Here is a 24,075-nt window from a genome sequence, read left to right on the forward strand (position 1 = left end):
TCTTGATGTAATTGGAACAGGAGAATGCCGATGTTGAACCCCCAACTGAATTTCTGTCCAACTTACCTAGTCGTTTCTATTCTCCACTTTAGACTCTGTTCTCCCTCTCTCCCTCTCTCCCTCCATCCCTTCCTCCCTTTCTCTGTTGTCTCCACCGTCCCTACCGTTCCCTCCATCCTCCCCGCCATTCTCTTTCTTGGTCAAACTCTCTCTCTACCATCTATTCACCATGCCTTTTTATTGGTCTGCCTCTAATTCAATCCATCACAGCTCTACATTTCGCTCAAAACAAGACACACAACTGCTGTAACCCCATTCTTCCAGTAGAGTTGTTCCACACAGTATACGTGCAGCATGTCCTACATAAAGGCCACTCCTTACCCTCCCCCCCACCCCCATCTTCTTTCATCCACATTGCATTTTCAGCATTCACCATGCTGACGTAAATTTGCATTGTACAGCTTTTGCATTTGTCAGATGAAAGAGTTTGTCTTTGATAAATACATATGTTTGTTTTGAAGGCACTCAAGATCGAATGCTTTCACGGGGAAATAGGTCTAGCCTCGTAATGGTTTGTAGTCCAATTCTTTTGTGATGTGCAAGTCAGAATGCTATATTAAGTCTGCTGTATTTTGGCATTTTCTCGTGTTTGCTTTGATATGAAATCCACGTGTACGAATTACATTTTAGGTTGTTGTTCTTCCAAGTAATTTTTTTTGTGAGTGCATGTAAAGTGTTCTACCACAACACACTGATCGTAAGAAGCAAAAGGACATATTTTATAAGATATATAGGGCTGAACTGCTACATCTACATGTATGTGCTTGTCTTGATAGTGCTGTGTGAAGAGGGTTGTGTGCACACATTCTCTTATATCATTCCAAATGAGCTGCATTCGGCATTCCTCAGTTCTCACTTGAACAGTCTACATTTGGTTTCATACAAAATGATGTATTTCTGTCTTTTTTATCATCTCTGCAGATAATGTTCTACAAGGCCTCTCGCACACTGCAACAAAACACTCTTTCTTCTCAAATCTGTATGTCCAGTCATCCACCACCATCACAACAACAACAGTATCGCGCACTGAAACATCATTGTCGTCCTCCACTACCACACGTAGCATTCCAGTCAATGAGGTTGAACACATCCACAATGCAATGAATGAGACGCTCTCAACAACGCCCCCAGCTCCGCCCAAGAAGCGGCACTGCAGGTCACTATCAGCAGGAGAAGTCAGGAGTGGGCGTTCTCTATGGAACCAAATGCATCAAAGATATGGCGCCCCATCAGCCCTTGCCGAGCCAATCTAGACACTTATCAAGGTCATGCTCCCATGCTAAATGCAAGTGGCAATGCAAACTTTGCAGATGCACCCATTCCTAGCACGACCCTCAACCTGGCTGGGGACAGCTCGGATGCCATGAATCAGTATTCTACGCCGCCGGGAGTCGCCCATTCCGCGACCGGCTTCGGCGACGTCGTGGGAGAACAGCACCAACCCGCCAGTGTGGCTGGAACAGACCTCTTTCAAGCCCCTGACATCGTCGCCCAGGCTGTGGCACCGCCTACGCTCCCTCGAGGATGCGGAAAAGGAGGGCCTCTCGGCCAGCTCGGGGTCTGTGGCCTCCATCACCAGCAGCGTGGACTCGGCCCCAGAGACTGACCTCAACAGCAGTGGGGGCTTTGCCAGGGGAACGTTTCGGAAAGGGCGGATAATGCCACGTTGCCGATCACAGCCATGCGTGTCTGACAGGAAAGCGTGCGGGAAGAAGAGGAGAAGAGAGGAAGAGCAGAGACCAAAGCTAGACCTCTTCAAGATGAGAGAGGTATGTCTCAATTTGAGTCCTGGAATGTCCTTCATGAATGTTGATATCGATGTGAAATGAAGGGCATGAGCGAGAGCAGACACACAAATTCTTCCACCTGTTCTTTCACATCTTCTCCAGATTGTAGATGCTTCAACATCAACTAGTGATTTCCATGACTCTCCCCAAATGTGCACTTGCCAGGCATGTAAATGTAACCCTCCAAATGTTCAGTGAGGATGAGAGTGTATGTTTGTGTGTTTATGTATTCTATATGTCTACATGTGTGTGTGTGTGTGTGTGTGTGTGTGCGCGCGTGTGCATGTGCATGTTTTAAAGACTTCTGCATATATGCACATATTATTTCCTCTATCTGTTAGTCTGTTGAACAAGAAAATTGATGGTTTGTGGTTTCTAGCGCAAAAGACAAGAGCGGGTAAAAGGGTTTGTCAAACGTGGGGGGGGGGGGGGAGGGAGGGTGATTTCTCTTAATAATCGGATTCCATCTTGGTTGTGGCTCAACCTAATTCTGCACATTTTCTGCCTCAGTTGCTTTCCCTCATTCTGCCACCATCCTTCCTGGAAGTTTGAGGCATTTATGTCCTGTCTTCTCTCCCTCCGCCCATCTGGGTCACAGTACAAAGAGAGAGAGAAAAACAAGACAAAACCTACACATACATTGTGTGACCATTATCCGCCCAAGAGAAAAAAAAAAATCATAATCCATTTTCCATAAATTCTGCCCCAGGCAACGAGTGAAGGAGAAGTATATGTAACCTTTAAATGTTATGGCTGAGAGTATTGAGTATGTGTAGTTTGCCTGATGACTTGTCCTACAATAGAGCTTGAATGAGTGGGATTTTGACACAATGAATTAAGCTGAAGTTTTCCATCTTGTTTATCATTGAAGTGGAAAGTCAGCTCCCATTAGTCTCCAATACGGTATTATTCCCTGATGTCCCCCCCCCCCCCACACCCACACTCCCTCTCAGTTTGGAGTAGAATTGTACTTCGGTGAAATGCCTCTCTGTGCCAGTTTTAATAGCAGATAGAGTGATATCGTACCACCAGAAATGACAGTTGTGAGTCATTTAAATGTTACATAAATGAAATTGTGTGAAATTTCAGAGTTCCACATGTTTGTTGCTGAACAGCCATACCAGTCCCAACCAGGTTTTATGCAAATAAGATAGGGTGGTGATTGTCATCTCTCCCCATCCTTTACAAAATAAATCAAGAAAACATTTTTTTTTGGGGGGGGGGGATGGTTGATGATTTTGTAATTATGTACAACCTCCTTCCCTCAAAATCATTGTTCTATCAACTTTCACTGTGGTAGATGTATACTTCATGTTTTGTTTTTTTTTGTTTTAGTTCGTATCCAAGAAATGCAGTGAAGATTTGGAGGGAAGTTAACTGGAGAATAGTGTGGAGACAACAAAATCACAGCTAATTTGCCTATTTGTGATTGTCACCAGAAACGATAATAAGTGAAAAATGAAACTTTAGAATTTTTTTAATTTGTCTCTGATTTTGATTTGATAAAAAATACAAACTCCCACAAAGCTTATTTGTTTGATCTGTATCTACATATGTATTATGCCATCTGTACATGTGAGTTGAGTGGTGATTTACTTTATTAAAGTAGACAACTTTTCCCACAGATTCCAGTGATCTAAATTGGCAGATCATGCATCGCATGTTTTTAATGTCTCTGCTGAGAGTGCTGTCAAAGTGAAACAATAATGTGGAAGAAAAGTGCATGTGAAAGAAGGAACTAAATTGCCATGTTTTGACAGGATTCTCTCTTGTAAGCCTGTAAAATGAGAATTCACAGTGCATTAATGTGTACATAATACAGTGGTTATATACACCATGTAGACAATTGTTGCACTTCAATGTCAACAGTGGTTTCATAACTTTGAAAAGCATTGACTTTTTATTGTTGTTATTGTTGAAAGTGGGGTTTTGTCCTTGTGTCCATAACAAGCAGCTTAATTACCGACTTCCAAACAGTACTTTCTAATGAACACATCGACATACAAAGTAGTCTCTGTGTGACTATAAGAATGTATTTGTGTCATAACATGTCAATCATGCCATTATGAAGGGGTTTTAATAATCACGAGGTTATCACTTTATAGGCTTTTGATGGGGTAGATTCGTTGTGTATTTTGTGTTCTTTACTTCCCGTTTTAAACTCGGCCATAGTGTTGTCTCGGTCTCTGGGCAGTGCAGAAATTGTTTGCTTGAGTGTGTTTGCATTTTTGATGTTTTGTGGTTTGATTTTCAGCTAATTGCTGTGGTTATATTGGGCATTATACAATCACTTGCATGACAGAGTATGACATGACGTTATTTGCATGGTGTCTATTGAGAAAATATTGAGGTAGTGTTGTAAATTTTTGAGCAGCTAGTTTGTATAAACATGGATGTTTCTGTGAGATAGATGCAAAACAATATTGACAATGAAATTTATGCCTCTTCTCAGTTTTCATGTATCGGTCATGTGGAAATACTTAAGAAGAATTCACAGCATGTAGAATGTTCTTTTGAATAAAATTGATGAAATCCAAGTATCAAATCAGCAAAAATTTAAAGAATTGTAGCCCAGTATGACAAAGAGATAATGGTAAAGACAATGGTCGGAAGTTATCTGGAAAGAGTGTATGTAGATTGTAATGTAAATTGTTCAAGTGATGCCATTGTCCAATAGCCATGACAACCATTTTTTCCCAGCGCATATTGTAACTGCTGCTATAGATGTCTTTCTGACATTCATATCGATCAGTGACTTCTTTCGTACAAGTCAGCTTCGCTGAATACATGTCAATCTGTTGACATTGTTGGACTGCGCTCCTGCAACGCGGGAGTACCTTTCTCGAGATGAATCCTTCCCATGAGGGAATGGAGATGGTGGTGGTGTTTGTATGAAACGAGCAGGAGCAGTCGGAAATGGATGGATGACATTGGCCTGGACGGAGTGACAGCCAGACCAGGTCCAGACCATCCTTCATGCGCTGTGCATGGAGTCTTATCTAGCCCGCATCCTTTTCATCATCAATCACAGGCCCACTGCATTCCAGCATATCTCGCACTTAAAGAAAGCATATGGTTCATAGAGGTTGATTAATTTCGTCCACTTTGATCCCTGAATATAGATTTGTGCTATGTGTAGCTGGCCAATATACTTTTAATGAAAAAATGCTGAACAAGGACTTGATGCAGCTTGTACAATGTACTTCAGTCGTCATGAAACCTTGAACATGTGTAGGCATGTTATTCCTTTGCTTGTTATGGGTTTATTTGGTGTTACTATTTTTTTTTTTAAATATTTTTAAAGTAAGGATCTATTATATGATAGCTGGTGAAATTTGATAAGATATCAAGTGATTTGCCAAAGGTGTTGTCATCTTGTTATGTCTTGAAAGTTAAAAGAACCCAAACCCACTCTATCTTTAACACTCAAAAAGAAATCAAGATTCACATGTCCAGGTTATTGTCTGTAGGACCAGCTACTGTTGCACAGATTTATCCCTTCCAGATTCAACCATACTGTTCGATGAGTGTCTTTACTTGGTACAGCTGTGAATGGTAATGAGAGGGTTAACATGTAGTGAGTATCAGGAGGATATGCTCCTCCCGGAGGACTGCTTATACCCGGAAGATCCTGACGTGTCTGTCCGCATGTGACGTCAACTTCTGCACTCAGTTCGTCCAAGCATTTGGGATGGGGGGTGGGGGGGTACGTAGATAGCTATGTAACCTACCCTTTGCCATCATGTCTTCGATGAGTACTGGTTTGAAACGTTATATCTCATAAACACCGCCTGACATTTATTTATAATTCATGCAGCGGTGGCACTGTCACTGAACTGCCTGTCCACGGTTCAAAGCGAGGTCTGCATTGACAATAACCTGTGCTCGAATGTTCCGATTCATCTTCATCAGAATCAGTTTGCCGTGAATTTGTGCTGCTTTTGTAATCTGGGCAGGCTGGAGTTTATATTTATCACCATGCTGTGGTATGTTCTTTCTCCGCGAATGGTTAATGATCACTATGTAGATGCAGCGAGACGCTTCCCTGAGAAAGATGAACTTTTTACACTAATGATACAAACAGATATTTGTGTGTGTGTGTGTGTGTGTGTGTGTGTGTGTGTGTTTTCTTTTGGGGATTCAAGATGAGTGAAAGTTACACTCATCTGCTGTTATCACATGGGTGGTTATAGTAAGATTGAAAGTGGAGCATGCACGCTGCGTTCAAGAAAGTGAAGTCCAGAGATCAGAAAGAATTTAAGATTAGTATTTTACTTTGCCAGTTGAGTGATGATCAAGTGGATGAAAACGCACTCAAGCTTACAAAAATTTTGACAGTTGTGCTGTCACTATCAAGATATGAACAATATGAACAAATCAATCTATCAAGATATGAACAAATGTTGCCATGTTTAAAGGGATCTGTTTCTGAAATAGTTAATTCTAATGGCTGGCTTTGAAAGTTAAAAGGAATAGTATGGTTAGTGAGGTCACTCGGAGAGTTACTTCCTTTTAAAACATTTAGTATACAATGTACATGTTCAGCTGTTGAATTATATTTTGTTGGTTTTGTTTTCACACAATATCATAATATACTGGTGGGATTGAGACCATGCAGCTCAAATTTTTCAAGCTGGAAACATTGATAAAACATTTCTTTTACTTGCAGTAGAGACACCAATAGCACATGAAGCTAAAATTCCTCGACAGTCTAACTTAATGTTCAACTTAATTGGGACTTTTGTCATTACCCTCATTTTTAAATAGTTTAAATACCGATTGTATAGAATTCAACTGGAGTGTGGAGTAGCATTACACTTTTCAAGGTATGAAAACAGACATATCAGAGAAGTAGATCTGTGAAAATTTGCAAAAAATAAAAATCAGACATTACACAAAAAAGTTATGAAGTGATGAAATTTAGAGAGAAATACAATTGGCAACTCTGTGTGACGTAGGTGTTGAGCAGCTCTCCAATTGTGTATACACAAAATTTCACTAAAGTGTCATTTTTCTCAAATATTTTGGCATAGACAGAACTAATCTGTTCAGGAAGACATGCATAAATATACCTCTGTTATTATATACCAAGAACAGATCTGAAGATTTTTTTTCTTTTTCTGTTGTGAAAAATTTGTGACTCTCTACAGAATGGAGAGCTGCTTAACATCTATGTTACACAGAGTTGCCAATTTGGCTTGCTCTCTGAACTTTTAACAGTTCATAACTTTTTCTTTTTATGTGTGTATCTGATTTTCCCCAGATCTATTCTTCTGATTTGTCTGTTTTCATACAAACCAACATAACATCAGGGTGAACTTTTCCTTTAAAACTTTAAAGTCTCTATCTCTTTCCATCTCTCTTGTGTGTCCAAGGTTCAAGCCCTCCCGCTTTTTACTTCCTGTGTCTCGCTTTCTCTTGTAAGTTATTGTTTTTTAGCGCAGCCAGTTGACTTGCATATAGCTAGCGGCCTAAGAGATGTCGTGTAAGAAGCTGTGGTCTCTAGAGTATCCCTCAAACTCGCCATCCCAGTTGACACCAGGGCCGGATGTTCCAGATAAGAGCAGAATTGATGTCGCCTCCCGGTTGCCAGTGGCAACAAACTTCCTTAATTGCATTTGGGAAGGACTCGGTGTATTCCTGATCAGGTCGGCGGTGATGCAGAGGGGAGACAACTCTTCCAGACCAAATCTTGTAGCACCCCCCCCCCCTTCACCAAACCTCCCATTCTGCTCACAAAATCAGAACAACTCTCATTGAGCTAGAAAGTCCACTTTCTTCTGACGGAGGGAAAAAAAGAACAATCTGGTTTGTAGCAGCGTTGATGAAATGTGCTTGCAATTATGTGTAGAGTTACAAGCTATGCAGATACTGAAATTAATCTCACGCCTGACTGCAAACTACAATTGACATTCCATACCAAACTTACAAATGCACACCCAGAATGAGGATAACATGATTTGAGTGTACAATTTTTATCTCCAGACTGTTAGTTAAAGACCAACCAAATGTGATATAAAAAAGTGACTTTGAAGAAACACACAAGTTAAAGGACAAGTTCACCTTCATAAACATAAGGATTGAGAGAATGCAGCAATATTAGTAGAAGACATCAGTGAAAATTTGAGGAAAATTGGACAATCGATGCAAAAGTTATGAATTTTTAAAATTTTCGTGTTGGAACCGCTGGATGAGGAGACTACTAAGGCTCATGATGTCATATGAGTCGACTTGCCTCTTTCTAAAGGCAATGGGAATAATATTACTCATAACATATGTCAGTAATGAGTCAAGGGAATATTTTTTGAAAAGATGAAATTTGTGAATTTCTCTTTAGTTCCTTATATTGTTGTACGCATGTGACAGCATACACTGCAGTAGTCTTCTCATCCAGCGGTGACTGCACAAAAACTTCAAAAATTCATAACTTTTGAAGGGATTGTCCGATTTTCCTCAAACTTTCAATGATGTGTTCTACTAATATTGCTACATTCTCTCAATCCTTATTATAATGAAGGTGAACTTGTCCTTTTTAAGCATGACTTTTAGACTTTACCTCTGTACAGTATGTTCTTCATTTATCTTTTACAAATACATTGTAGTTCATTTGCCAATCTGATACCCCTTTCATAAACTCAATAATGCGGATAATATCCGCAACATTTGGTCGTAAAATCGGAGAGGGGAAAGAATAATGCGCATTATTTCGACCCTTCTATTATCCGCATAATAGCAGCGTCGGGACGAGATTTTGAGTTTATGAACGCAAACCCAAATAATGCGGTTAATTGCCGGGGTGCGGTCAAACGTCACCTGTCTTTCCCGCAGAAGGGGGGTGTGCAGTCACCATGACGATTATCCGCCTTTTTCACGACGGGCGCTCGTAAAAATAATGCGGATTATTTTCAGAGTTTGTGAACGCATTTTTTATTGAATTGTCCGCATTATTCTTATGCGGATAATAGGAGGATGAGTTTATGAAAGGGGTATTAAAGGGCTCAATGTTGCTCCGGCATGTTGGTTGTTTATGCTGTAGAGATTGAACCTCTCCACAAGCACGGTTTTGCTAGCGCTGCCATGGCGTTTTGCTTCCACCAGCACCCTGAAATCAGGTTCCTGTTTGTGCTCGCTCGCCAAGAGTCTGGCAGAAAGATTTCACATGCATTATGAGAGCATCGAGGGAATTCGGGGAGGGCTCCCTCCTTTCAGGTCGCCATATTACCACGGCGATATGCTGGGGGGAGAACACAAGTAGCAGCTGTGTGAGTGAAAGCCGCCTTGTTTTACTCACGTAACTTGTGAGATGAATTATTAATTCCTTGCCCACACGGCATCTGTCATCTTCCCACAGTGCACTTAGGAAGCTCAATGGTGGCACTATATCCATATTACAAGAAGAGAAGCCATTTATTGAGATAGTAGGAAACCACTATGCCTTCATTTTAACCCATCCTCTTGACATAATCAACAGTCCCAATCAACTGCCCAATGATACGGTGCCCATATTCCTTACAGTCGGCCAGTTGATCACTTTGTCAAGTTTTGTTTACTCTTTATGACTACCCTGCCCCCCTTCTCCCTGCTCTGAAGGAAAACAGTGGTATAAGGCCAAAGATCTTGACCATCTGTGGGCATACTGTGTATTCTCACTGTCCAGTGAATGCCGCCCATGGACTCGTCAAAATGTATGCTGCCTGATAGAATACAAGTATGCAAAGACCTCTTGAGGTTATACGAAAAGATCACATAAAATTTTGTATGATCACAGAAATTGTCACTGTTGAATTATAGATGTGCGTAGTTGGCTTACAGAAGTGAAAAAAAGAGGGTCCCCCCCCCCCCATGAAGATCTCTCTTCCATACTTGAGAAAGACTTTGTTCATGAATATATGCAACCACTTTATCACACCTGTTGATTTTCATAGTGCCCCCCCCCCCCAGGTCATTTTAGGTTGCCCAACGATATGGCAGCTACTAATTTTGAGCTTGATATGCCAAGGCATAGCTGTCCCTTTGTAATGTGTGTAAGCATACCGTCCCCTCTAGCAAGAGGCAAAACACTCTGTCCCTCGGATAGGACATAAAATGGAGGTCCCGTGTGTGAGAGAGTAACAACTCATGCACGTAAAAGATCCTGCTTCATTCATTCATCGCAAAGAGCAGGGTGTTTAACCCGGTGAAGTGGTCCCACCTCACATCCAACTGGACCCCATGGAAGACCAGCTTAATGTAGCTGAATATGGGCTATCCAGCCATCTTCTCAGATGGAAAATGAACAAACAAGAAAATTGAAGCTACACTTTGTACGGTCAAATGGATCAAAGGGATAGACGGACATTCTTCATTGTAATCATCAGGCCTATCGTAACTGAGACTGTTGCCTGCATAATTATACTGAATGTATATCTGTGGGTCAAGGTCAAAGTAGGAAACTTGAAGAGATTGTAACAACTAACTTTGGATGTCTTGGCTTGATTATTTATGAGAACAAATTACAAGAAAGGAGAAGAGGAGAATATCAAGTTGCCTGACAACTCTTGTTAAATGCATTTTCATAGTTTCTCCACTCTGCGACTGAACTGGATGAAGAGAGCAAATCAAAAGTGAAAGTTGTAGGTGACATTAGACTGTATCTTTATTTGGGGTTTTGAGAGGCCTTTTGTATTCAGATCCAGTACCAATTGTTTTGTTGTGATTCTCACCCTAAAAGACAAAAGAAATAGGGTGGGGTGGGGGGGATGGAAGGCCAGACATCCTTGGAACTTGGCCAGCAGACACTGATGGACTGACTACCTCTTGTGGCAGAGACAGAGTGGTACGCTGCCTGGGCCCTTTTTGATCCCGCCCTACCTCCATCCTGTCTGCTATCCTTCACCTTGGTGGTGGAGCCTTTTAGAAAATATTACACCACCCCGCTGCCTCCATACAATATAGCATCCATCCCATGAGACTTTCAGGGGAGAAGGTCTGCTCGTGCGTTAAGCAAGGCTTTATTTCTTGCTCCCTGCATTATCCAATGCATTCGGTCCAAACACCTCACTGGCGGGCCGAGGGGAAATTAAGGGCGTCAGCCTGAGAGCGAGGCTAAGTTAATCGCAGACAGATTTTCATGATGGGCACACACAGCTCTTGACACAGGGACCTGTTGACAGTCAGTCTGGGAGGAATGTTTGACAGAAAGACATGAAGGAATGGAGATTTGTGTTACATGTGTGTTTTACTTGAGTATTTTTTTTTTTTTTTTTTTTTTTTTACATGGCTCTCTCTGTCTCCCACATTCCCTGCAACAATGGTAACATGTAAACTGACAGGTCTGAAACTTAGCTATGAGAGTTTTGAGACTTTAAAGGGACTGTACAGTACTGGTTGAGGTAAGGGATTCATGTTTTTAACATTTGTAAGTGAGATAATGAGAAACCTCTTATGAAATTTGAAAGAGCATGTAATTTTAAGAAGGATTCAACGTTTATTTGATGAAAGTTGGTTTTGAAATGGCTGAGATATCTTAAAAAGTGATAATAATAAGAGGCGACAGGCCACAACTTTATTAGGATCTCTTTGTTTCACCTTGTTTTTGGATATCTCAGCCAATTTAAAACCGATTTTCATCAAATCAACTTTTGATACCTTTTAGAATTGCATGCTCTTTGACATCTCATAGAGTGGTTTCTGAATATCTCTCAAAACGTTAAAAGCTAAATCCTCACCTCGACCAGAACTGTACACACCCTTTAAAGACAAATGCTGCAGTTCAAAGTTGTGTAGATAAATACTTTGGCACAAGGTATTGCCATCATTGTTTGTTACCCTTTTTATACATACCTTTACGTGAGGATACATACTCTAGTCTATATGTGCTATGTACAGTTGGAGATGATCAAGTTCTATAGTTCTGATCAGTTTACATTGGACTGTAGGAGCTGATGAGAATAACATACAGAGAGTTACCAGGGCTCGAATGTGTCGGGCTGAGTCTGCTCTTAAAAGGAAACAGCGGGGTTTGATAGAAAACAGCAGGTTGCCCCAGCACTTGTAATCGCTAGAGCCAGCAGTTACAAAAGTGTCTGCCACCTCCCATGGAAGATTTACACCTTAGAGGGGGCAGGTGACTCTCTGAGGAGGGAGGCAACTAGGCAGGCAGGGGAATTAAGCCAAGATCAAGTGTACTGTTCTCGCTCAGGTTTCAGCCCCCTTACACTTGCTTGGCTGGATTGTGGTAACCATGAGAGCGGGGTGGTAGGGGTCAACGTTGATTGTAGGTGTGGAAGCAATCCTGCAAAAGATCCAGGGGAATCAAAGGCAGGTAAAAGAGAGGCACTCCGGGTGCTGGAAGGAGTTGGGCGGAGGTAGAGGGGGTGTGTGTGTGTGGGGGGGGGGGGGGTGGTAGGATTATTTTTATATGGTTGTCGCATGGATAGAGATTTATCCTCAAACTCAATGTAGGCCTTTTATCCCTCATCCTTCCCCTCCCAGCCCTGCCCCTCCCCCTTCCCTTCCTTTCCTTCAATGTAAACACCGTGCTATACTGCAGCATCTAAGCATTTCATATTTGTGTGTTCCTCTGCTGGGAAAAACAAGAAATAGGAGCCCCCTGTGAACATGAACACAGGTGATTCGATTTCTACACACCATATCAAATCACTATATCAAATGGTGTGTGATGAGTGGCAAGATGGGGGCAGCATTGTCTGGTATTTGAAATGCTCTTTCACTTAACGATGATAGTAATACCTAATTGTAAGTTTATAATGCAGAGTTTCTATCGGAATATACTCAACTGTGCATAAACTATATAGTAAAAATGTGATAGGGAAGAAGGAGCTACACTGTAGTTATAACAAAAAGTTAAATCAGAAACAGAAATTTGACAATGCCTATAGGTGGAATACAGAAAAGAGAAACTTGTAATAACATTAATTCAATCCCTAACCAACATGAGACATCTGGAAAGTCTGTTTAACACATTGCCTTTTCGTAGCATGTAAGCACAAATTATGATTTTAAAAAAAAGCAACAAAACCCGTCATGATGTGATTTAATTCAGAATGTTGCTTCAGACTGACAAGGGAGGATTTTTTTTTTTTTTTTTAAGGGGGGGGGGGGATGATGAGGTCATTCATGGAGATAAGCTTTTTTTTTTTTTCTTTGAGTAAATGCCACAATTTCTTTCCACAATGCTTCTTGTTTTTAACTACAAAACTTGATTCAAAGTTACTGAAGCTACACATCAGTTCAGAATTTATATCTCTTTCCAAGTGATAAACGAAATCCCAAGGTTTACACTCCACCTGCCTACTTCAGAAATCAGTGGCAAGACCCGTTGCAAACCTCGTCAACTGACTTGCCCACGAGTTGATTCCGTCTCTCTGTGCTTTGTGCTGCAGTCGTCGTCTGGACAAATGCGCCTGTGTTTGCCACTTTGCAAGGCATGGTGATCAATAGAACCCCGTGGGGTCCCGGCGGTGCTACAGAATCAGATAAAGAGGGCCTATTTTTTTATTTGTTCCCAGCCATGCATCTACCAGGCCAATTATCCCATCTTGAACAGCAGTCACGTGAGGAATCTTCATCCTTTTTGTTTTTATTGTTGTTTTTTCCTTCTCTCTGTGCCTTTGCTCATAATATTTTGCTTTCAGGGATTTTCTTCTCTGTAAAACTCAAGAAATTCCCAATCCATAACTCCAGAGCTGGTAAAGAAAGAGAATGCTCTCATAGAGAGAGATAAAGAGAAAGAGAAGTAGGGAAGGGAGAGAGAGAGAATGATAAAGAAGAGGAGGAGAGAGAAAACAAGCAGAAGGAAACTCTAGTAAACCTCTGCACATCTATTACTGCCAGGTCACACTCATCAGCATTTAATTTGTGCTCCAGTATTACATGCCCTGGGAAATGCGTTCAGCCCGTTCGTCGTCGTCATCAGGCGAAATCCATTTCTGGCCTGGTCAGGTCATGTGTGAGACTGAGAATCTGTCCGATATCAAGTTTCCAATCCATAGCACCTCTTTCTTCATTGCACGTCTCTTGTGTAAGATTTTCATGAGGTACTTACAGACCATGATTCCCATGGCCCCGCAGGAACTCCACTCCAGGAAGGAAACAAAAAAAAAAAGAAGCGTTATGACTGACCCTTTTATTGGGGGAAAAAGAGGTATTTATTATTGAGGTAGGCCGTGTTTGAAATGTGCATGCATTATATTCATGTGTAGCAAGTCTCTACCCCTGTGTGTGAGAACTTTGTGTAGTGTGTTGTTCTCATTGTGATGGACTATGCTGATGCAGAAAAAAAAAAATTAAAGCTCAACCCTGGCAATGGTGATGTCTATGCACCCCACCAAGCATTTTTAAAGAGTGTGTAAATAGAGGAAAACAGCAAGAGCAAATCCCTGAAAGTTGGAGTGAAACTGGACTGATGTCAGACAGGAGTGTTATGATTGTTAATTTCCTAGGTGCTGGTCATCTTGTAGAATGTCCAGTTTGTGTCCAACTCGTGTTCAATTGACAGTAATGGAGGCCTGTTTAGTAACCAATTTATTTGTCGTTCGCGTCACCTCTACCCATATGACATGTTTTCACCATGACCCTCATTTTGGGATATGACAGTAGTTGTAATTTTCTCATTGAGCCCCTAGTATAGATATAAAAAATAGAAATAATCTGTTTGTGTAAATTGTAGCAGGGAATAGTTTTTCAGTCTTTCTTTTCGCAAATCATTTGATTGTTGTCGTGTAAGGGGTACCATGACTTACCAGCCAAGAGCATGGAAGTGTCAAGGTGGAGATGGGACACCATGTTTACGGGAGACCAAACTGATATCAAAACTTGCTGGAACATCATACATTTCTGACCTATTACTTCAAGGTGTATTGATCTGTCTTAATAATTTGTAGTGATTTCGCTCCAATATGCATATATGCATACCTCCGAGACCTCATGTAATGCAGATTATTTTTAGCATCTCTGTGTATATTGGAATTATGATGATGCAAGCAATCTGCAATGGGTGCGTATGTATGGTCTTTTGTCACTATACCCAGTGACAGTGACTGCCTGCGGTATTGACCGGAGTAAGAAAAAAATTTAAAAAATGAAAATACTCTATTTCACACATGACGAGAACTGATTCATATCCTACAAATAGCTTAGAGATGTTCTGTCCATCTGATAGAAAGTGAATAAAGGCACGATCGATTGCTTGCCATCTCACGGTGGCCTTTTCTTTGGAGTTATGCTCGGGCCACAATAGAATCACTGGATCGGACGAATGCACACACAATGGCGATTATCATCACAACAATGCTGAGAGCAGATTGCATCCCTCCCGACATTGCATTTCTGAAGTAAAACTTGTGTTTTATCGCGTGATGTTGATGACGAGACAGAGAGACATTTCTAATGAGTGCAAATGCACGTAGCCAATAGTATACACTATAGCATTTGTGGCAGAGTCAGAGAGCTGTTTCAACACTGTGGTTTGTAAAGCATTTTGTAATTGGCACAGATGCACATTTCAGAAAACGACCTTTCGTTTTTCTCATTTGGTTAGGCACTTCCCTCGTCGCATAATGCATAAGGTACTGTACAAAATAATTTATGGAATTCATGTTCAAACAAAGAATAAATTTGCGTAGACCAGGTGACCAGACAAACCTTAAAAGCATCTTGATCTATAGGGAAGCATCATTTCATGATAACATGACATTTGCTCCTGCGACAATTGCTCTGGTCTTAGATTTTTTCCAAGGACTCTAATAGGGTTGGGGTTAGGGTTGTAATAGGGGTTTAAGGTTCAGTTCAATGTGAGGATTAGATTAGGATTGGGGCTGTGCTTTTGGGTAGATTTTATAATAATAATAATAATAATTAATAGTAATTGTGAATTTATATTGCCCAGTTTCTATGAAGCATATATACTCAACTGCACATGTTTATGTTTGGTTCAGCTTGCAGATATTTTCACAGGAACAATTGTCGCAGGAGCAAGTGTCATGGAACCTCATTTCGTATGCATTGTATGCAGTAACAAACTATTCCTATTATTATTGCCTAATATTCGGCTTTGATGAACACTTGGTGGATGTGCTGGCAAGCACTACATGAATGACCGTATGAATAAATATTACATCACAGATGCTTATCTCATTCTCAATGAATTTAAACCAACATGCCTGATATGGCATGTCACCTTTTCAAACTACAGCATGAAGTGGCTATTTGTGGGCATCTTATGAAGAGGAAAGGAATAAAGTGTGCTTTAGTACCAAGGATAAGCTCTCTGAAAAACTCCATATCTACTTCAAGCTATGTTGCATGTATGCAGCAAGTGAATGAACTTTAATGTGTGATGTCATTATGCTCTCACTTTTTCCTGGTGCAGTTTAGGGAAGTTTGCTTTCAGTTTGATACCAGATGCCCTTGTACAGTGGAAAGTCTGTATGATTACAGGTTTATGCTTTGGACTAATCAGCAATTATGGAACGTTTGATTGCTTTATTTATGAGCCCCATTGCACTTCTTGGCATCCAATCATGTGTTAGTGGGTAAACAACCAAATTAGATTGCAGGGGTCACAACCAGAGCCAGTCATCCTGCCTACTCCAACTCCGTAATTTACCTGATTGGCTGCGGATCTTTTGGAGGCAGCGGCAAGGGCTCCCCGTGATTGGCTGCGTAGCTGGGTTTCTGGGTCTGGCGATGTGCAAACATCCCCCACTAGGTGGTGTCAAATGGCCCCGTCCCCATGGTGAGGGGTAATGAATCCGCTTGGGCTCTCCCTTCCCAGTGGAGTTGGGCCCAGCCCTACTACCCAGGGCAGCCAAGAGATTTGTATCAAGGCAAGACTTGGCACTTGGCCAACCCACCTGTAGCCTGACCCCCGCCCCAAGTGTGACTTTTTCCTGACATGATGGGGTGGGGGTGGGGTCAGGGGTGGGGATGAAGATGATAAAGTGCTTAGGTAAATACGCCACTAGTACATCTCCTACACATGTATCGTTGCACCTGAAACATTAATTTGAAGTATCGATCAAAGGCATGGAAAAATGATACTGGCAAGATTATGCAAAGCGCTACGCTCGAGTGCCCAGATGCCATATTGAAAGTGGGAGACAATTAGATATTGATTGAAGGGAGGGCAGGCCCATGCCCTCGAAGCACTCTCATTAGGCGTGCACAGTCACATGGATCATTAAGTCACTGCCTGATACTTGCCAACCAAGTAGGTCTAATAACCCAGGGTTTCCTTCATGCTTCAAAATGGATAGGCCCACATCGTTCATTAGTGTCGTATGACCATTCACAGTCTTTCGAGAGTGCTAATGCTTTAATATGCAGTGATGATATGGGTAGGAGGGAGGGAGGGAGGGCCAGTGGACTGGGTTGGGATTGGGCATCTCAAACAAATTATGTACTTGGTGCATCCATAATTTCAAGGATTGCTCAGGTGGAATTGGATTCAAGGTCGCTGTTGCCTGACCAGAGGTGTAAGCACTTTTCTACACTCGCAACCTGAAGAACAACTTGAATATTCAGTAAAAATCAGGGGGATATCTATAGATACACATTATCATTTGTCTTGAAACCAGTAGCCAGCTGGCATGTACAGTTTTGTTTTGTATCAAATAACATCAATGGATGCAATACCACAGATATTTGCTGAGAATGAACAAAGGGCTGACACATTCAAGATTTTTACTAAGGGCCTATATTCTAAAATCACATCACCGCAAAAATTATTAAGCCTAACAACAGCTTGTGTACTTCATTTAAATACAAAAGATATCATGCTGCTTTAAAAGAAAAAAAAAATCATTTCATGGTGTACTAGGAGGGATTGTGGTTGAAGGCTGAAAGTATAGTAAGGGCATTGAAGTTTTCAGTAGTTGCAGAAAAGTTCAAAAATCTTCCCATGATGTATCCATGTGATAACTATGCCCCAGCAAAAAAAAAAAAAAAAGAAGAAGGAACAACAAAATTTATAAATATTCTAAAACAAATATGGGAAATGAGAAAAACAAGGTTTCCGGTATTACAAAGAAATGACCCAGTTCGAAGGGTAGTGATGTAGACTGGGGAAACACCTTCTTTCAAAAGCGTAGCTTCTGAGATTCCTTGTATATTTTCAATTTCAACATACAACATACATCAAAATTTACTTAAATTGTGTTTTCTCCTTCCATGCTCTTTGAGTATGTAATCTCTGGAATCATACAAATTCTCCATGTAGTGGAACCGTTGCATGTACAGTAGGATAGAGTTATGACTCTCGATCAGAGGCTTAATAACAGGATTGTGTGAAATTCAGCTTGATTCATCGATCATCACAATTTATGTATAATACTGCAGCTCCTTTATTTCATGAGGGAATATGGTACTACTTTTTATTGAGCGGTAAAACTTAATGGGGTATTCACAACAAAATTTAGTGGGTAATTTTCCTACTATAATCTTTCCACCCTTTGAAAGTCATTAATGCAAAATTATGTCAATGTTTTACTGTTTGGATGAAATTTACAAACTTTACTATATTCTTAACTTTCTCATTTTAGGGATGGATGTTTAATGGGGCTTCTGCCACCCCTGACTGTTTGCTTTAACCGTGTTCTTTAAATCCAGCTCAAATATGGCACAGAGATGCTCTTTAAAGAATAGGAGGAGATATTATTGAAATAGAATAAGAGAGAGCTGAAGTGTGAATACACATGTCGTACCTCAATTCATGCCTTTTTTTTTCCACGAGCAGCGCCGAGATGGTCCTGATAATGACATTTTGTCCAGATCCCAGGATAAGATATTGACTGACACACTTTTGTAGTGCTGATAGTATCATGTGCCATGACATGAGATTAATTCAAACCTACAGATGGACACGATAGTCATTCTTGTTGTGTAAGAGTGGGGGAAGGAGGGAAAGGAGGTCAAGATTGGGTCAATCGTCTTAAAGGGCCAGGTGGTTTCATATTACATCTCTTCAAATTCTGAATTTTAATACAATTTAGAATGCACTATAGTCATCACTATGTTCTATGAATGATGTAGTCTTCATAATGTTGGTTTTAGGTTCGTGATTGAGGTTCCATTAGAGTGCCAGTAATGCCCAGCTCTCAATCTATATATGACCATTGGATCATAATGCTCAATGTCATTATTAGATTGTCACATAAAGTGGATCGGAGTATGCAGTTTACATGAACAATTCGCTGGGTAGATATTCTTACGGAGAATATCTGAGCAAATGCAAGGTAAACTAAACCTGCGAATGGGCATTCAATATCATACTGAAAAAGAGAAGGGGATGTTAATCCAATGTTAGGTTATCGGTATGAAACTGTATTCCATAACATGATGCACTTGTTTTCCAACAATTATTGCATGCTATAGGGGACCTGTATGACAAGTATTAACTTTGCACAAAATGGGAATATTTGGCTCAGGCAAGTCGACACATCATATTCTAGAAGAACAGGGATTCAGGAAGATAGAGTTGGGAAGGATGCTCTCTATGAGACGGGTAAAGGTGGGGGTTTGGGATGGGGTGGGTAAGGTAGCTTTCCGTGACTTGTAGTAATTTATTACGCCGTGAGCAAAGCGGAGCTCTCAAACATGACACATGGGTGGCAGGTTGCCAAGAGTGTGTCATTCTTCCCTACCCATCCGAGGCCGTTTTCACGCGGGTCGAGAAACGCAGTTGCAATGCTGACTTACCATTAGAATTATCGTCCGTACACATGACCGAGGAAGGCTTCACAGATTCTGGAGAGAATTGTGATTGGAAAACACCTCCGGTCTTACATTTGAATCATGATTAGAATTATAATTTAAATCACTTTTGCCAGTCAAGTCTGCATACACACGGCTAAAATGTGTCATTTGAGTCATGATTCTAGTGCTGTGTCATTTGAATCGGGATTCACATCAGGCACTCTCGGTACGTGTGAAAACAACCTCTGTGGCGCGGACAGTTTTGGAGGCATCAGCAGCGAGGTACGCATGCTGTCACATGCACACACATGAGTGCCGAATGTTTATGACTGCTATGGCCCAACTTTGATGGCGAGCTGTGCATGAAAAGTTGCTGCTCTTTACCAGTGTCAAAGGTACATGGGACATTTGAGATGGCTGCCTTTTTTTTATTCCACTGTGAAAAAATAAAACCAAAAATACATAAAAAAAAAACTCACAGCAAATGTATTGTCATCATCCCTCTTCCATCATGATTCCAGCATCCTGTCGCCACGTATCATACCCCCCCCCCCCACAAGATGGAGAGCGAGAGAAAAACATTGAGATTGCCTCCATTTTTACCAAGTCATTTTTCTTTTTAAGATATGGGGTGCTGATGAACGACAGTGTCTCGCATTTATTTGATAAGGATATCGGCACCTAGAAATGTAGGAGAGTGAGCCATGCCTTTTGAGCCTCCTGCACATTAAAATCGAGCCAGGAATCCAGGGATGTATGCAAATTTCATGTTTGTCTGAGTGCGGGGAAAAGGGACTATGCCTTCCTTTTGGTTTACTATCTTCAGGCACTTAGTGAGATAGTGATGGGTCAATGATTTCGACTGTTAGTGATGGCAAGGACCTTATGATCAAAAGAGTTGTTTGGGTTTATACTGTAAAACATGATATATTCGCGGCATGAAATTTTTGCGAATTGGAGCTTGCGGCATGAAATTTTCGCAAATTACAACTGGCATTCAATGCGTATAGTGTAGACAAGAACTTTCACGTGCGTTTTAATTCCGCGAATCTTGGCGTTCGCGAAATTTGTGAAATTAAAATGCACGCGAACATTCCTTGTTCTACTGTATATGATTTGGGAAAGGTACATGTTTTTGTTTGTTTGTTTGTTTGTTTTTGTGGGTGTAATACGCTTGTGGGTGTAAAATGCTTAGTGCAGGTCAAAACCCAGCAGAAAGATGAATGAATCTGTGTGGTATGAATCTGTGTGGTATCATTCACTCCTTGTCTATAATGATAAAACTGGTGTGTCCTTATTCCTTACATGACTTTCCCATTCATACACTCACATAAACACACACACACACACATTTAATCATATTGAGATAGACAGGGAGATATGGGCGAAGACAGACAGACAGACACACCGACACACAAACAGCATAAGACAATTGTATGTCCCCTACTCTCTATGCCATAGACACATTCCCTTTCGGTTCGTGAGAAATGTCCATAAGATATGTTTGGTATCGACACCATATGATCTGGCAGATCGGATAGAGGAGCAAGACAGTTAGTGGAAGCATATGAACAGAGATGCATGCTGAGTATGTTTAAGGATGGCAAAACTGAGTACCGTCACAATTCACCATACATTTCCAGGTTTAAACAGCAGGTTGCACTCCGGATTTGAATTTTGTTTTTGCCATTAGAAACCCGCCTGCATGCAGTGCCAATAGCATTTTTAGCTCATCAGCCTGAGAGGGTTTAGTAACCAGGGCCCAGTTCCATGATAATGCAGCTGTCATTTGTATGACGCACCTCTTGACCCCCGGGAAATGTGCGTCATGGTCGCGTCAAGTACCACCAATTTGATGACGCGTGGTGCCGTCACGGGAGCAAAATGTCCGTCACAATACTGACCCATTATGTGCGTCATAGTCGGTCATTTAACCAGAGTGTGTCAAAAGGTTCGTTAATGGGACCGTCATGTAATTTTGCGAGGCTTCTTGCATGGGGCATGGTATCCCTCCGTAACAGAATAAAACAAACTCGCGATCGCGAGTCGGCCGAATTCACCGGCTCCTGGAAACGCGAAAATGACACAATTTTCAATCAGTTTTATTATAACATACTGATACTCACTTCATTCTCGTATGTCTTCTTTTTCTATCTGATGTCAGACTAAAGGTCTTTTCAGAAAGTTTGAGTACAAATTTGCTCCAAAACCACACTACCAAACACGATTTGTGATTAAAATCATCACATACAGCCCGCGGCATCGCGAAGCTCGCTATCCTTCAATCGCATTCACTGTAGTGTAGCATCGACCGTCGACCGTGGAACCTGCAGCAAAACCACGTGCGTGATGTCGACCATGTGGTACATGTATACATACAGTACACGCGTACATACGTATACAGAAGGCGAGGCACGGCAGAGGCCAGGCCCCAAAACACATACAAACGATTATGGAACTAACATTACTGAGAGTCTATTAAAACCTGCATTAACTTAAAATAGTAAATTCTATTTAAACACTAGCCATATAAACCATGTACCTAACTTGGGTTTAATAAGGTTCGTGTTTAAATAGGCAGGGGCTTCAATCAAGCTGTTTTCGAATCGGGGAAGGGGAGGCGGGAGGTTACGGAAAAAATTACTGTGGCCAGGCCGTAGTTTCGCGAAACTAGATAGTTTGCCAAAGCAACGTGTATATGAAAACACGCGTTTCTATGGGATGTCCATGAACTAGGGAACGGTTTAGAGAAATTCGAAGTCATTCGAGGTTGAAGTGGTTTTTTCCTACGCATTTTTTTTTTTGTTGTTGTTGTTGTTCATATCTAAAAAATTCGATTTCTTAATTTTTTTCAACTGGTATTTGGGAGTCTTGTAATATATTTAAAATGTTGATAGAAATTTCTGAATATATTCAGAAAGTACGCCTAGGCGCCTACTGTTTGGATAAACGGTAAACATGCAGTCTACGTTCGATACGAAGAAATCATTACGTCTTTCACGAGGAAAAACATACAAAACAAACAAAAAACACCTACGAACGAATGTTGATAGCCAAAACTTTGATAAGTAATAAGCAGTTATCATGAGCGTGAACTGAAATTAATTGTCATGATTTTGTTGTCTAACCAGGTGATGACTGCATCTCATTGAACCTACTCGTAGTGAATTTCTCTGGGCATACGAGACCTTTTAAGTATTTCTGGCTCAGTTGCATTTTTAATTGACTGATTAATCGATCTTTTTTTTATTGTTCAGGGAACATAAGATATTCGATCAAGTACATTATATTCGACTGTTTGATGTTTCCTACTATGCGCCAAAAGAAAGGCTATAGAATCACGATATCTTTGCAATGATTCCTTTAATTCAACTAATGAGCTGGTTCTTCGATCGATATTTCCATGATATTTACACGCTGTTTATTCCAGTGCGCGCATTCTTCCACTGGCACGCACCTGGGTGTGGCACATGCTTTTGTGGAAATTTCCACAAGGGGAGAGGGGTGGGGTGTCAAGTTTCTTCGAGCCGAAGAGACTGCATGTAAAACAATCTCTTCGCTCTAATTTATTGTCATTCGTGCTTTCCCCTTATTCTTTGCTGATATTGAACATTTAGATTTAACTTTACGAAGGTTGGTAGCACGTGGTTCTATTTTGTTGTGAGGTGTATGTAATTTCTTTTTTTTTATCATTCTTGGAAAGGAAAAGAAGAGTAAGGGGGAAAGAAGAATAAGAGGGAAAGTAAAATGGAACGAACGGCACGTACGCTCAGCATTCACAGTAAGCCGTCATTTTACACCAGCATAGTTATCATCATCACCATCAGACATCACTCACACCATTTTAGCCTTTTCCTATCAACAAGATCCTTAGGATCAAGTCAATAAACGATACAAAACAAAGGAAATCAATTCATTTTGACCGGAAAATAGTTTGTTATAAGTATTCTGTTGTATGAGATCTCCTTTGATAGGCCGAGAAATACATCGAGCTTCCACGATACTTGGGAAAGACAGTTCGAACGCTTTTCACGTGCACATACTGCAGTGGACATCAATACACGAACAGAAACTCACCTCTTCCTTGCAGAAAAATGATGCAATAACGTTACAAAAAACACACACAACACTCTAAAAATCATTTCATACTTGGGAGGCAAGGGACAAGCGGATGAAGAAGAAGAGAAAAAGAAGCAGACATTGCACAACGGAACGCTTCTACCCCGATTCGAATCGAAACAGGGTACTGGAGTGTAGTGGCAGCTGGCTACAGTGTGCAGCTAAGCTACTATACTAACGCTCCCCAGCCGCCCACAACATGGGGATACAGTACCACGGCGATCGAAGTAAACATCCAGGGTCCGTAGGCGACAGGGATTCACGCGGGCGAAGTTCCGTTCGGTGTACACAGTTCGCAGGCAGCGAATTGCGTGAGCGCACACAGAGCTCTGCAGCATTCCAGTCTGGCACGTACTGCGAATAACATGTGCGTCAAGGGTCAGTCATTTTCACGAAGAGGTGCGTCACCATTTTG

The 24,075-nt window shown here is 41.1% G+C and overlaps 1 protein-coding gene across 1 annotated transcript in view; it reads left to right on the plus strand.

Moving 5' to 3' along the window:
- LOC140241762 (protein FAM53A-like) overlaps positions 1 to 24,075 on the plus strand; it is a 121,283-nt gene that overhangs the window by 29,026 nt on the left and 68,182 nt on the right. The window contains 3 exon segments of the mRNA XM_072321512.1: positions 982 to 1,233; positions 1,236 to 1,447; positions 1,449 to 1,829. Coding sequence (XP_072177613.1) covers positions 982 to 1,233; positions 1,236 to 1,447; positions 1,449 to 1,829 — 845 coding nt within the window.

This window comes from Diadema setosum, chromosome 18 (assembly GCF_964275005.1).
Source record: "Diadema setosum chromosome 18, eeDiaSeto1, whole genome shotgun sequence".
Taxonomy (NCBI): Eukaryota; Metazoa; Echinodermata; class Echinoidea; order Diadematoida; family Diadematidae; genus Diadema; species Diadema setosum.